The sequence below is a fragment of the Macrosteles quadrilineatus genome, unplaced genomic scaffold, assembly GCF_028750875.1.
Source record: "Macrosteles quadrilineatus isolate MER2022 unplaced genomic scaffold, UCM_ALF_1.0 Scaffold_1__1_contigs__length_201487025, whole genome shotgun sequence".
NCBI lineage: Eukaryota > Metazoa > Arthropoda > Insecta > Hemiptera > Cicadellidae > Macrosteles > Macrosteles quadrilineatus.
This window is the reverse complement of record NW_026542594.1, coordinates 197,002,952-197,019,340: the sequence shown is the minus strand read 5'-3', so window position 1 is coordinate 197,019,340 and position 16,389 is coordinate 197,002,952. Positions and strand designations below refer to the sequence as shown.

General features: G+C 35.2%; 1 protein-coding gene across 5 annotated transcripts in view; it reads left to right on the top strand.

The window, feature by feature from the left end:
* LOC128993577 (extracellular matrix-binding protein ebh) overlaps window positions 1-16,389 on the top strand; it is a 49,693-nt gene that overhangs the window by 31,918 nt on the left and 1,386 nt on the right. For 3 of the 5 annotated variants that reach the window (XM_054417575.1, XM_054417558.1, XM_054417582.1), the window contains 11 exons: window positions 2,108-2,189; window positions 5,110-5,308; window positions 5,915-6,083; window positions 7,033-7,056; window positions 7,440-7,463; window positions 8,090-8,107; window positions 9,096-9,119; window positions 11,499-11,609; window positions 13,539-13,705; window positions 14,138-14,299; window positions 15,250-15,399. In XM_054417575.1, the coding sequence (XP_054273550.1) occupies window positions 2,108-2,189; window positions 5,110-5,308; window positions 5,915-6,083; window positions 7,033-7,056; window positions 7,440-7,463; window positions 8,090-8,107; window positions 9,096-9,119; window positions 11,499-11,609; window positions 13,539-13,705; window positions 14,138-14,299; window positions 15,250-15,399 (1,130 nt within the window). The remainder of the gene's footprint in view (window positions 1-2,107; window positions 2,190-5,109; window positions 5,309-5,914; window positions 6,084-7,032; window positions 7,057-7,439; window positions 7,464-8,089; window positions 8,108-9,095; window positions 9,120-11,498; window positions 11,610-13,538; window positions 13,706-14,137; window positions 14,300-15,249; window positions 15,400-16,389) is intronic. The other 2 variants (XM_054417567.1, XM_054417590.1) reach the window with 2 other exon arrangements.

Below are 16,389 nucleotides of genomic sequence, written 5' to 3'. Positions count from 1 at the left end.
TTAGTTTTATTACAGGATAACAACAAAGATATACTGACTCGACACTTAAATTAAAATGTTTCCACACAGCTATATCATCCAAATACAGTGAAGTGAAATGGATATCTCTTCGAACAAAAAGAGAGGGTATCAAATAACCATAAAAACCCCGAACTCAGCAGACCAGGACCCTGAGGTTTTTCTTTATTTACCGGTGGCAATGACATTTTTTAAAAGTGTTATGTCAAGAGCACAAATATTGTAACAGAATTGTTGCAGTTTTCCCCTTTTTTTGGCAACTAAAATTTGTGGTTTTCTTATTCATGCTTGCTGTCATATGTTGAATACTTACTTACTCTTACTCCCAGGGCCATCCATCTCGCAGGTGATATTTAGCCTCATCACCAACAAATACTCTCAAATTCGACCTGACCTCTGTATCCAGTTCTGTGGCTCCAACTCTTTGTATGTCTGACTTAACCTGGTCCTACCATCTCTGTTTTTTTCCGGTCTTCCACAAGGTTGCCTTCCTTCAGGGTTATTTTTACTGTTTTCTTCAGTTGAGACGGTTCTTCCCTTCTCACGTGTCCTTCTACACTTTATCCCACTCATATGTCTGCACTGTTATGTTTCAGCTACATGGACATAAAATGGTAGTATAATTTCCCTATTGTGTATATCCTCCTCCAATCTCCTTTGTCATACGTCATATATCTTCCTCAAGACTATGATTTCAAAAACAATCCGCTTTCTTTCTTTCTTATTTAATATCCATGTTTCCGATCCATAAAGTAAAACTGGAATAACTATTCATTTATACAATCCAATTTTAGCGAATTTCCCATATAGGGAATATTAGCGAATTTCCCATATAGGGAATAAGCTATTACCGTAGGTCTCATGGTAAGACCTAGACCCGGGACCGATTTACTTTTTCGTTTTGAGGTCCTCAGAGGCCAAAAACACCATCCGTTCAAATTCATATATATATATTTATATATGTGCGCGATAACTCGAGCAAAATTGATCCGATTTTGATGAAATTTGGTACAAACGTGTAAACCTACATTTATTCAAACGAGTTCGCGAACCAGCATAATCGAACCATAGGATCAGGGGTTTATGGGGGGTTTTATGGGGTAAAAATGGGTTTTTCTCATTTTTGACCCTAAAAACTTTAAATTTCTAAATTTCTCTCTAGACCATTTGGAAGAGCTTAAAAAAACAAATAATTTAGTATATTGAAGTTTTTTTGAATGTTCATTGACTACGGAGAAAATTAAAGAAATTGTAAATTTAAAATTCCCATGTTATTCTTATGGAGAATAAATAAACTGTTCTAGTTTGCTTGTTTATGGATATATTTCAATCAAATTTGGCTTATTTCATACTAAGCTACCAATATTTCAATTGAAAAAACACACCTCAACATCTTTCCCGTAGCAGCAAACCTAACTACTCACTAAAATTAATGTTATTTAAATAGGAAATAAATCTGAAAATTTATAGGGAATATTTTAGTAGAAATCAAGCCGGGTGAATGGAAATTCGCTTAGTATGCAGGTTTGCTGCGACGGGGGTATTTTTTTATGACAGTGATTTGGGTGAGAATAATCTATTGCATGCATATAAATGCTGAATTGATTCTGTGGTGAATCTCAATTTCTTCTGAATTTTTATTGGATATTGTGACTCTGAGGTATTTGAGTTCTTACACTTGTTCAAATTTATGACCATGGACTAGGAGAGGGCTTTGTGTGTAGTTCTGGTCTCTTGTGGATAAATTTGGTCTTTGAATCGTTTGTCTTCAGCCCTAACTTTTTCTGCTTCTCTTATGAAGACATCGGTCAGTTTAGTTAGGTCCTGTAGCTTTTCAGCCATTATAGCTACGTCGTCTGCAAATGCTAGCACATTCAGTTTATCACCAACGTTGACACTCAATTCATTTCTGCTCTCTTCTTCAGTGTCTCCTCCAGGATATTGAATAAAATCGGGGAAAGCCCATCCCCCTGTCTGACTCCTGAGTATAATGAACAAATATGTTGAATAATACTTTTTCTGGCTTTGTAATCTTCAATGTTATGTTGTCAGTTTTATGTTTTAACAAAAGTTTGTTTTTGTTTTTCAGAGTATGCGTGCAGTACTTCCCTCTCATCTCAATCAGAGTGAAGCTGGACCAATCACCGCAGATGAGCTGAGCACTGAAGACTGTAAGTATTGTATGCCGTAGTAGACAATAGACAATAGACAAATAATCTTTATTTACACATTCATTAAGAATAGTAGTAGCGTCAATTTACCATTTTTTCTAAATGTTTGGTTGAGGTGTTGTTTAGTCAAAGACCTGTTGACGGTATTCTTCTAAGGAATAGAAAGGTCGATTAATGAGCCATTGATGCAAAGCTGGTTTGAGGTCATCGTCTGACTTGCTTCTTAGATCTGGAGGTAGCCTGTTGTAGATTTTCATTCCTGCGTATGAAGGTTTCTTTTCAAACTGTGTCGTGCGATGTTGTGGAAGGTTGTACTGCATGGTGTTTCTCAGGTTGTGTTGGTGCATTTCGCCACGCCTTGTAGTCAATTATGCTCAGTGGACTATACAATGTCTTAATCATGCCAATTTTTTCTCATGTTCCCCTCTTGTCTATGGGCAAAAATTCAAATTATAGTAGAACTCCAATTATCCTAACTCAAACCATCTGATTCGCTAAAGAAAGAAAAAAAACTTGAGGACACAGTAACAACAAACCTTTTTGAAGAAATGAGAAGCAGGGTTCGCAGCAGTCTAGTGGTTATGTAGACATAATTCTCTCATACGGTAACAGAAAAATTGTCATCGTTTTCACGATCGCAGCAGAATCTCGCATATCTTCTGCAGTCTGGAAGAAATCATCGTCTGCTGCTGTCACGGAAACATCATCGTCTCCCGCCATCTTGTAGTCTTGTAGACTGACAAAGATATTCTAGATTTTGTCACAATCAAGGAAAAAGATTGAGTTGTTTCTATAACCATGGGAGACGATAATGTCTACATGACCGTGGGGTATATTTTACAATTTTCCTGCACTCACGGAAGACGATGATGATGTAACCGTGATGGCGGGAGACGATGATGTTTCCGTGACCGCGGCAGACAATCACATTAATCTGCAAGACATTAATCTTTTGTCATGAAAAAAATATAATAATCCTCGTCCCGCCTCTATTGCTCTCTGGAACTGGTCCATCACGGTACATTGCTACTAGTTCTACATTATTCCGAGGGATCACAGCACTTGTCGAGTCAATGACTGTTCATCTTTAATAGTTATCTTGTGTATTTTTAATTCCTTTTGTTACCTAACGTGTTGAACAAAAATATTAGTAAACATAAACAATAAGTGAGAGTTTTTAGGTCATGTTTTGTGTCAAAATGCTGTGATTGTCTTGTTTATAATCGAGTGAAATAGACACTTAGATAATTGCAAATGTCCTCCAATATTGCTGAGGAGGAGGATAGCAATTTAAGGCAACATAAAAGTGAATAAGGGAGTTATAGTTTTTGTAAGTCAAAAGAGCCTAAAATATGAATTCTTGTTTGCAGCAAGTAGTTCAATTTCAGTATGCCAATGGTTAAGACCTAACCGTCTACTACATTTAAACACTGGGCAACTAGTCCAAGAAAGTAAACGTTTTAAGCAGAACAAACGTCAGGCAATGAAAACAAACCAAACCCTCTAAGAAGAACACAATTAGGTTAAAATAGTCAGTCAAAATTTGGCGATCAAGATCTGTAGTTGCCAGTTATTTTGCTCTCCCCTAAGTGTGAGTGAGAGGGCTGACTTGAAGTAAGAGAGAAAGAAGACATCACGTGACAAAAGACAAAAGATGTCACTAACTCTTCTGGTGGAGGAGGGCACAACTACAGATATTGATCGCCAAATTTTGACTGACCCCATAAGATCCCATAAGATGTGTTTTTCTTAAGGGGGTTTCTATTCATTGCGTCAGGTATAACTTCCAGTGGCCAGCGGAAGTATCTGTTTGGTGATCTTATTCTTGAGTCCAATATCAATCTTTTGAGGTCAAAGAGTAACGTCCTTATATTACTAATTAAATTTGTGATGATCTCAATACTGTAACTATGACTCATTTTGGCTACATCATTTTGTCAGTTGAAACTAAATTAGCTCGGTCAACAATTTGATCTAAATGACTAATCATGCTTTAAACTGTTCTAATTGATTTTCGCTGAGAAAGAAGCAGAAACAGTCGTGGCACTTTTCTAAAATGAAAGACAAACATTTTAATGATTGTAAAAACTTAGTATGTTACATTATTGTTCTAAGGCTTTAGGTTTTTTAGGTATTCAATGTGATATGGAGACATATGATGTGTCTTGCTCTTATGCTGATGATGAACAAACAAATCTGCACTGACTATTTACTCATGTTTCTTGGTTGAACTTTGCTCAGTTTTCCTTTACAGAGAGTTATCAGTATTTTTGTTTTCAATTTCTTCCTTGGTGCAACAATTCTAAATATCTCGTAAATAAACAAACCAATCCAATTTCAATAATCGTTAAAATAAACCACATTAGATTTAGTGACTACTTATGCTTGCCACCACAAGAAAGACAAAGTCATGTTGTTTTAGTAAAATATGCCTAAAGAAATGCAAGGTTTTATCAACATGTACAGGCAAGCGGTCTATACCAAATTATATAGTCTCTATAAGTATACCACTAAGCCGTGTTTATATACAAGGCCAGTAGGCAGGCAATTTAGTGTATTTCAAGTTACCTGAGGCAGGTAATCTGCCTGCAAACTGGCTTTGTGTAAACGCCGCTTAGATATAAAACACGCCAACTTGTGAAAGAATTTTGATGAAATATAAATTGTTGGTCAATCTTACACTCTAAAATAATAAAGAAAAAATTGACAAATTCTCGTTTAATTTCAATTTACTGGTAACTTATTGTACGGATTTTCATATGTTTTTTGGTGTCCTTTCAATGAGACACCAATGACGGCTTACAACAATTAATTGCTTTAACAATATCTAATTTCTTACAAATTCAGGAACAACTAAAAAAAACCAGATTTAGTGAAATAGGTCATTTCATTTGGATGTTAATTTTGTGTTGTTTTACAGTGGAATTCCGGGACGGAGCCAACCTAGACTTGGACTTTTTCACTCAAGTTGGCAATACTGAAGGGATCATAAAGACTTCACTGACTAGAGATTCACTGTATGTCAAGTTCGACCCCATCGTCGGTGCTTTAGTCTCGAAAGCCATCAGTGACAAATTCACCATGCCACCTCCGTCTGCTCCGGTTGAGGAAAAACAAACGTAAGTATTCGTTTTTATTAAACTTTTTCGGACAATGTTCAACATCAACCTATTGCAAATTGTCCAGAAACCATATTTAGTCACGGAAAATTATAATTTCGTGCATCCTGCTCACATCTCTAAAAAATTCAATCCATTCAAAAGTTCTATTCTTGTACCGTACATTAAAGCCTGCTTTTAACTGGATTTTGTCAACTGAAACCTAGATTAACCAAAACCATTATAAAGATTTAAAATTAAATAGAAAATTAGCTAGGCAACGGGAACTATTAGGAATGTGGTTGGTTTGGTTTGTCTAATGGAATGCAATGGAACAGACAACGATATAGATCTCATACAGTGGTAGAAATAAAGTTAAGAAAAAACCGTTGATTATTTCAATAACTAGGTTTGGTGTGTACAGTTTAGATATCGTTGAATAGAATAGACATAGCCTTTGAATTCTTACCATTGACCCCAAAAAATGTTATCCAAACGGCCCATTGTTTTGCTTATTTGGGGCTTTACTGCACTTTTTTTTTGCACTTTGATTTCTACAATTCTTCGATATGATTGTGTAGTTGCTTATCACATGAAGATCCCAACCTAACCTAACCCATGTTGCAGTGAGGACAGCCCCAGTAAACCACAGTCTGAGGATTCAGCAGCTGATGTCCCTAAGACTCCTGGTCGCAGTCCTGCTCTGGAGGCAGTACAGAAGCTCATCTCTCTCACCCCTCCAGCCCCGGCCAAGACGCCTTCCTCCACCTCCCCTGAAGCGGCTGCTACTAAGTCGGTAGGTCCAAGTGTCATGATGTGCGGCAAAATTCAACAGCTGCAATCCCTTAGTCAATTTTGAAAGCACATACATCCTCTAAACTTGTTTTGTATGGTTATATGTTATGTCTGAAATACGCAAAACAACATTAGCCTAATTTGGCAAGTTTGATACTTACACATTGGGTCTACCGAGTTACTGTAACATTATTGCATAGTCTCTTATACAGCCTAACCTAACCATGCTAGATTATACCTTGTTTAGATTACTTATAAAACAATTTCAACAAAGTTACTAAAAGTTTACGTTGCGATCATTTGATGTAGGCTCTTCAAAGTCAAAGGTTGGATCAGGGTATAATATTAACTTCACATCTAAAGTCTAAAAATGTAGCACAGCCTACCAAGACAATATTTTTAGTAAGTGGATTAGATGAGGTTTTTGTAGTAATGTCACCTGATTTTTCCCCCCCAACTTCAATGCCACCACACACATTGCCCATTAAATATCAAACTCGGCCAACAATGAATTATTGGTTTAGTCAGTGTCACGCAATTATCTTTAGATTTTAAAATCTAGGATTTAAAATAATGTGTAGTTTGGCTTCAAAGTTGGGTAAAACTGGCCTACAATAGGTACCTCGAGCTGCAGTATGTGTTTTTGTTTCCTTTCTCTCAAAAATAAAATCTCTTCTTATGCAATAGAATCTGTTTGAATTTCAATAACATTTAAGCAAACATAACCTATGTATTACGGTTATATTGAGTAGGTAACACATTTTTTATACTTAAATATTATTTAATATACTACCTATAACATGTTTTGCTATAACATTTTTCTTAAATCAGTAAGACTGTTTTAAGAGATTTGCCCAGATTTTATTTGACTCCTTGTTAGAGTTTAAAGCTGTTTCCATAAATAATTACTGATCCATACAATATTTCTTTTATGGCTGTCACATGTGTAGGATCAAAATCCGTCAACTAAAAGGGTAAGATGTTAATCAAAGTTTCATAAGTATAATGCCTAATGTTTGTCGATTTATTACTTTGGATCGTCTTATTAATGTTTTCTCAGTTTAAAATCAACAACTTGAGAACTTACAAAACAAGTGAGGAGACAAACTTACATAACTGGTGTGTTCATAATTATATTAAAAGTTTTTTTTTTTATATAATAATTTTGTGAATATGTTAACATTACATTTCCTTAGTTTCTTCTAAGAATTTAATGCATAAGATTGTAAGTGAAAGTAAAGCAAACAAACAAATAATCTCACATTCACGTTTACATTGTTAAGTCCATAAAAACTAGAGTTAATTATTATTATGTTTTGTTAATTTTATGCATATTTTCATGCTGCCTTCCGCATAGGAACGTCCTTGCTCTACCAAGACGGTAAATTAAGTTTTAAAACTTTACTATGTAACTTTTTTCAGAATTACTAAGTGTAAGTTATCATACAGCATTTTCAGTTTCAGAAGAAATCCATTTAAAAGAACTTTGTATTTAGGAAATCGGTTACCATTTTATCTCAAATAATTTTTTAATTATCAGTTTTTTTGTTAGATATCCAAAAGCATCCAAGACAAGACAAGACATAATATTATACTCAATAGAATCTTTCTTGAAGCTCTTTAACATTGGTACAGTATATTACATTATTGTTACAAATGAAATGAATCAACGTCTCCTAAATTAACCATGAGTTTTATTCTGCCGCACACTGATCGCTTATAACGGAGGCCCAACTATTTCATAAGACCAATGCTTCATTTACAGTCGTTGGTCGTAACACCCACAATTAAACACTTTCTAATGTTCTATATTTCAACTTCTAGAAACCGGACCGGTAAAAGTAAAATGTCTTCCTAGGGTTTAAACAGATATATGTATATTTCTTTAAACTTTAAAGGCCTAGATAGTTTATAAACCAAATTTTCTAGTGGCATGCAAAAATGCTCACGAATAATATTATTATAATTTATGAAGACTATGTTGTCATTTGGTTTCATGCTTATAAGGATCGAGCTCCAAAACAGGTTACCAATTTGTATTTTACTCCATAGTTGCTAATATGTGGTGAAACTCAAAAGGGGACTTTGAAAACTTTGTTAGGTTGTTGAAGCAAAAAAAAAGGACACACTAGTTTAATGTTCATTTAAATATACAAACTCTTTTGTTATTTAACATGGTTTTAAATGTTTCAAGCGTATTAACGGCACCTTTACACTACTGGCCATCAAGTGTAAAACTTAGAGCAGCAGGGTCATCAGTAATCAAATACCTGACATGAATTTATATTGAGCTGTGTAATAATGTACAATGTTAATCGTGTAACAATGGTCCGAAAATTACTTAATAAGTTATATTTTAAAGAAAAGCCAAGTTAGTAAGGCATTTTTTGAAAAGGAATAGAGTTCAACTAGCTTACCTTAGAAAATTAAGAGTCCATGGGCTAAAAGAACCCAAAACATATCAGTGATATTTTGTCATGACGTAAGACTTCTTTAGAGTTTAGTTTGAAGAGAAGAAAGTTATGTTTTCTTCAACCTACTCTGTAAAAGTCCTACAGCTGTGCAAAATATCTGTGCGATGTTCTGTGTTCTTTTATTGTATTTCTATTATCCCCTAGACTCTTAGGTAAGCTAGCTAAACTCGATTCCTTTTGAAAAAATCCTTTAATATCTAAAGATGTCTATAAAAGTTGTTCAAAAATGGAAAAAACCTAACCTAAATAGGTTTAAAGTTTTATTAAATAATTTTATTTTCAAGCTGAAGAAATGCGAAGGAGTTTTGTCATACATTTCTTACGTTACCAAAATTACCACTGTTGCAAATTATTATTTTTATATAACTTTTCACTGTTACTTCATTTGGTCCAAGTAGTTGCTAGTCTCCGTTTAATCTTGTGGCTTATTTGGTGATATATTATACTTAGGCCTATCTCGTTGAATGTACATTTTACTTCACTTACAACATAAAACTACTTTTAACACAATATTTTTTTTCCATGCTCTCTGCATTCAGGAACGACCATGCACTGCTAGAATGGTAATTACTTTTACTTTAGCTTGGTTTTAATTTTTAAAACCAATTTAAATGTCTGAATCTGAAAAATTAAACTTCATAAGTGTTAAACATATTTATAAATCAATTACTACCATAACTAATAATTTTATATTAACACCATCGTTATCCTCAGTATCATATCTACAAGTGTGCAAAATTTCAGCAATTTTTGTCAACTATTAATGTTGTTTATGATCGTGTATATGTCGCGGGGTTTTTAATTCGAACTGTGCTCGTGGGTCTTGGATTCAGGCTGTAGGATGGACCAAGATGGCGGATTTGGCCACACTTTTAGTGCATTTGGTTAAACGCCGTGTCCTCTCTATTTTATTATGTGCTCGCTGATTCAAACAGGCGCTCACCATTGGTGGCGCGGCACCGAATCAGCAAACGCAATTGGCATTCAAATATTTCAATCTGACGAATAACAAAAGAGCAGCAGTGATTGTGCTGCGTTACCCTGAGAGTGGATGTAGTTCACTGAAACACCCAAAGGTAGCAGCACTGCCTGGATCAGTAATCAGTGTCTTTGTAATGTGGCTTGAAGATAGAAAATCCCAGAAACCGGGTCAAAAGCATTGTCAGACGGGATTTTACAAGAAAGCTTTGTACCAACCTACACCGAAACAAAGCTCCACATTCTAAACTACAGGTTAGCAACGATTAATGTTCCCCGGCAATGGCTGAGCTCATACTGAACTATAATGTAGTAATGGGGTGGCGCGACTACATCAATGGATGTAGTCAGCTCTCAACGTGTTAATGAGGCTCAGATTTGTCCATTGGCAGTAAAGTGTTCCAAGCTTAATTTATAAAAATGTGTAGGCCCTAACATTTTTTGTGTTTAAAAATTTGCTATTACATAAACCATCAATTAACTTAGAAATCTTTTTTTTAAATAATGATCAAATATCTTATCTTAATATTTTAATACTGTTGCGCTTTATTTGAATGGATACAGTGTTTTGTTTAATTTGATGTGATAATGCTTTAGAATTTGGGTGCCAACAACAAAGCTTTTTACCTTAAGAGGTGAACATTTTTTGTAAGGTGACAATGCATTGTTCATTGAGCAGAAATGTTGCCTCTTTCAAGAGGGAACATTGCTTACTTTTTAAGAGGTGACAATGTGTTGTACTTTGGGGAGTGACTTCGCTTCTTTCTCTAAGGGCCTCTTCACACTGGGCCACCATGGTGGCGACACTGGTGGCCGGTCAAAATGTGCATGGACCACCAGCTCAGCCACCAGTGCAGCTGCAGCCACAAAGCTCACAGTTGGACGTCGAAGAGGCAGTTGCTTAGCGTATATATTTTTTTGAAATTGTGAAAACATAAGAAAAAAACTTATTTTTTTGATCATCCGTTTTTATGAGATATAAGTACCAGAGAGACTTTTTTCATTCACTACCAAGACCTTAGAAATAACCCTGACACGTTTCACAATTACTACTTACTCAAGAATGAGTGTTTTAAGTTTTGATGAGCTTCTGGGACGTCTGAAAGATTAAATATCTCCAGAAGAGAAACTGCTACTAACGTTGTGGAAAATTAAATAAAAACATAGTTAATATACCATTTATTAATAACACTGTAATACCTTGACTCAATGTATACATTGCAATGACGAAAAGATGTAAATGAAATACCTATACATTTTGTTATATCAATAAAATCGTTTCCCCATATTTATTACCTTAACAACTTCAAAAGATTAGTAAACTAGTATACTGAGTAATGCCCGCTGGTAGTGACTGGTGGCGCTGCCAGTCGCTCCAATGTGAACAGTCCGATAAGAAACCATGGTACGACGTGGTGGCGCCACCAGACTGGTGTCTCTGAAAATCGCAACCCCGAGCCACCGCATTTCTGGTCGCGCGGCCAGACGCGCCACCAAAGCCCAGTGTGAAGATGTCCCATTTAAATCAATGCTAATGTAACGTAGCCACCATGGTGTCGCCACCGGTGTCACCACCATGGTGGCCCAGTGTGAAGTGGGCCTAAGAGGTGACAATGCGTTGCACTTTGGAGAGTGACTTCGCTTCTTTCTCTAAGAGGTGACAATGTTTTGTGCTTTGGGTAGCGACATTTGCTTCTTTGTACTTTGGGTGGTAACAATGCTTTGTACATATGTGATAATGTCTGTGTTATTGTTGTGGTTATACATGTCGGTATTAACTTCTCTCTCATTCTAAGTAATTAATCCTCATTTAAAATAAGTGAACAACTTGTTAATACAATATTGGGTGCTATTATTACTCATCTGAGTAAAATAACTAACTAAAATTTGTTGCTATTAATATTAACCTGAACATATTTTGTCCCGCCTCTAAACATGAAAACGTTGCATGCTGTTCATTTCAGGTCACTAACACGCCGACCAGCTCGTCTCAAAAAAGTGCCTCACATGACCAGCTGAAAAAAGAAATAAATAAATTAGAACGTTTAGTATTGCAACAGGAAAGTGAATCTAAGGTATGTGGTTGAAAACCCAAAAACGTGTAGCATTGATTTTGGATTCTGAAGTAGACCTGTATTGACCAGCCAGAGCCAGATGTATTCAACGAAAGCATGTTTAGTTTTAAAACAATTGTAGTGGATGTGACGTAAAATATGATGTTTACATCCAAGTCCATTTTAGTGGTTGTAAAAAATATTTAAGTTATTTTGGCAGCTGCACACTCCTCGGTGGATCAAACCCACTACACTATGTTTTATTCTAAAAAGCTATAGCTTAAATATTTTGAATTTAGTTTTTATCAAAAGTTCATTGTGTATCCGTAGCCAAAGCTAATAGTTTTGCTCTTATAAATTTCAAAGATTAACATTTACCTCTGAGTTTGGTTTATTTTCAATTTTACCATGATTGTCCTTAAATTAAGAGCCCTTGGAGCGTAAATGTTATAACTCATAAAACAACAATTAAAAAACTACAAAGAAAACGTCTAATCACATGGTGCACTAGATATTAAAATTACAATCACTTGAAAACATATTTTGAGATGGTAAATAATTCTTAGAAACGAAATTAAATTTATCTTATGCCAGGTAAATTCAAGATGACCTTTAGCTTCCATGGACTCCCTTGGAAAACAATCTGGAACTCTTTACTGGATCGGCTTGTTCAAGACTTCAAGGGTTGATTGTAGTACTTGAATTGTCTTATAGAAAAGTCCCCCATAGCCAATTAAATTATCTCTCTCGCTCAGTCACAAAATTATCCGAATGAGAAATTCCCCTAACTTTGGTCACAGCTTCAAACGAGACTTGTGAATAACAACAGCTGCAAACTTCCCCCATCCCTTGCAAACATTTTCTCCAAACACTTGACGCCATCCACGTCCGTCAACTGGCAATAGACTGCAATAGTAGTTGAGACAAGAGAAATGTAATCTCAAAATAAAGTTTTAAATGGCTGTATCAATCATTTTCTTTTACAACATTTAAAAAAAAAATTTGGAGACCAATATTTTTATAGGAAACCAGCCAGAATAGTAATGGAAGTAAGGAACATCTCAGAAGTATTGCTCACTTTTGTGTTAGATGTACACATGTATATAATTATGGGCCTGAATGTTCATTTTGCATGCAGTAGTATTTAATGCATGTTATATCTGATATTAGATTAGCAACAGTAGATTTAACCTGTCTCTAGTTTAAACTCCAATAAGCGAATATTTTTCAGCATTTTAAGTTATCGACTATCGTGATCCCTTAATTTAATTATCCGTTACTAAAATGTAAAAGTAAAATACTGATATTTCAAAACAACAACTACCGTACATCTCTTTTAAATAATGTACTAAGTAAAATTCGAGCTTTCAATAAGTTGTCTTAAATTGTTATCAAACAACCATGAACGAGTTGCATAGCATTGAATACTGTGTCGTAACGCAATCAGGAATTTCTTTTTAGTATATATAGTTTCTTAGAGAAGGTTATAAATTAACACTAGTTTCCCTCTAACATATATAGTTCAAGTTGACTTAAATTTGAAATAAATTTACCCTCCCTTAGGTTTACAAGTGAGGATTTTATATACTAACTATATGGCTATGTGTAAATTAATTGGTGTCATTGGTACTTAACGCAAATAGCTTGTAGATGTGGTTTAAGGTAGTAAAGCAAAATGTGGTGGTGGACTCTGTAATAACCAAAGTTTGCTCTTAGAATTGCAGTTACCGACTTGCCGCCTATACCTTCCTCGTCTATAAGTCGCTTTAAAAAAGGCTTCCCAAAATATTCCAAGTGTACTTGACCATCAACAGCATTTCTGCTTTACAGATGTTTCAACAACATGCATCAATATCTTTTAATATGTGTGTTTTATCGTATTTGCTAAGTGTAACCACTCAGAGCCCAAAATATCAAATGACCTCCCTACTAACTTGTATTACGATGCAGGCAGCTGCGACTCAACACAAGGCGGACTTGCAACAGAAAGACGCTGACTTGGTCGCAGCTCATGCCCGCGTCGTGGAGCTAGAGGCGGAGATGAAAGCCATCAAGGAGAGAGAACAACGGCTCAAGAAAGAAGTCGTCAACAAGGACAAGAGCAAACAGCAGCTTAGGTCTGATTGCATGTGTAAAATTCCTGATAAATATTAATTACCCATTCAATAGTGAAAACCAAAAAAAAAAAACATGAATAAGCAGGGTGTCCACCGGTCACGGAAGGGTCACGAAAGTCACGGAATGAATCAGGCCTAACTGAAATTTAGTTCCCCAGACCTGTCTTTTGTTTTTCACCTTGCTGCAGGCAATAATTAAATTAAATTCATAATTCAAAATCAGTGAGAGCAAACATTTTGGGAGCAGGCAACCAGCTTAAATTTAAGGCAAAAAATATTGTATGTCCGACTATCTAATGTTCAAGTCACCAAATAGTATTGTCTAATAATAAAAAGTAGATTGGGATCAATTGGTACGAAAATATTATTTAAGAGATTAATTACTTCTTTCACTGAATAGCTTGTAAATATTCTGTATCTTACTTTCTACAGTTTGGTGATGGAAGAGTACGAAAAAACAATTTCGCAACTGGTCGCTCAGAAGGAGGAAGACAGAAAAAAGTTTGAAGAAGAAAAAGAAATGTTGATGAAGGAAAGAGATACTGCGATGCAACATTTGAACAACATGGAAATAGCTTTCAATGATGTGCATCAGTAAGTCTCAACATTTAAGTTTTTTGTATTTTTGTAGAGGTAATCTTTACTGTTAATCTTAAGACACATTTTAGTGTAATTGAAATCTATTTCAAAGTCAATGTTGCTTAAATATTTCGGCTTAATGAAAATACGTTATGCTAATCACATTTTTGATTCACTTTAAATTTTATGTCTCAGTACAAACAAATTTTAGTTTGATAGGCTTAGTTAGCTCTTTTTAAACATGACCGTCTAAAAAATTAAATTCAAAACACTTTTGTTTATTAAGGTTTATCCTACTAATATTATAAATGAGAAAGTTTGGATGTATGGATGTATGGATGTATGTTTGTGACAAGTGAACGCGAAAAATACTGGTCGGATTGGGCTGAAATTTGGCATGATGATAGCTCACATTCCCGATTAACATATAGGCATATTCTCATTTCAAAAATCCTTTCGGGCTCCGCCCCAGTGGCTCTGGAGTTTCCCATGTTAACCTTATGAGAAATGGAATTATTGAATCTTAACAGCTGTTTCAATTAAACAAGTTGGTTCGGTTCTATGATGTTCAATAGCATTAAAGTTACAAAGATTACCAACAGGGTGTAGCACTATTATTTCTTTTACATTTATGACAACAGCTAATTTGCAACCAAAAGGTGAGTGAGCGTAGCGAACGAACTTCAACCTGGAGGCGAGTTAGCGTAGCGAACGAGCTAACCTGAAGGCAAGTGAGCGCAGCGAACGAGTTCCAACCTAAAGGTGAGTGAGCGTAGCGAGCGAGCTCCAACCTAAAGGTGAGTGAGCCTAGCGAACAAACTTCAACCAGGACGTGATTGAGCCATGCGAACGAGATAATCTTGAAAATTAAGAAGTTAAACGGGGCAAAGCCCGCGGGTTACAGCTAGTATAACATAAGTACTTATGTGTTTTGTTATTCTTATATGGTTTTTCCCTTCTTTTAGGAAATATGAACGCAGCAAAACGGTCATTGAAGGGATGAAGGCTAACGAGGAAATTCTGAAGAGAAGTCTGGCTGAGTTTGATGAAGCGGTCAAGTCCAGTACGGCCAAATATGAAACCCTGAAAAGCCATGCTGTCAAACAGCTGGAACAGTAAGTATAATCTTTAAGGGTGTGCGAAGCAGCAACAAATTGTCGATTCGATTCTAACAATTTTCGATTTGAATCAATACAACTCGATTTGAAGCAATACGGCATTTTTTTCATACTTATCAATGGGGTGAAATAACAATAGGCTAATAAAGCATTTTTTTATGTGGTATTAGGCCTATTCATACATATGACATATATGAATTTTAGGTGAAAAAATATATTTATTTTCAATCATATATTAGAAGAACCTGTATTGCTGGAAATGCCAGTGAGCTGCTTTACTTGCAAATTTCATATTTTTTACTTGTAGAATCATATTTTTAAGCATGTTACCTATTTTATAATATTGATTTTACAAATAAAGATATGTTTAGGTGTAAACAAATAAAACATTTGCAAGATTTATACTGAAACTTTCAATAATTGGTTTACATTGATAAAATGAGAGGATAGAATCAAACCTACAAACTACAAGGTATAAATAGCAGACCTACAAAATACCAAATTTATCAGCCTAAAACATCAATCTTACTAAGTGTCAAGTAACAATTTTTCACACTGGTGTTATTTTTAGAATGATTTTGGAGTGATTTGTTTTGGCTATGTTTACAGTAGTAAAACATGTCTTACACTGCTTACACTTAAGAAAACTTTTCATCATTTGCAATGTCAAAACAAAAAATTATGAAACAATTAAAGCTATATTTACAAGCAAAGAATTAATTAAATAAGAATGCCTTCGCAAAGGAAACACAACAACAACACACTCCTGTATTGCGGGTATTGCGTAGACTTTCTGCAGGCGTTTTTCGTATATGATTACTGACTCCCTCGTGAATCGAATCGGAATTTCAATGCCTTGCACACTGCAAATAATCTTTGACCATTGATTGAGACGTTCCGTTTCTGAGTTAAAGTTTTCGCCAGTTTTTAAATCAAAATCCTTGTAGTTTTTTTGGGCCACTGACGATTTTGCTGATGTCACTGAAC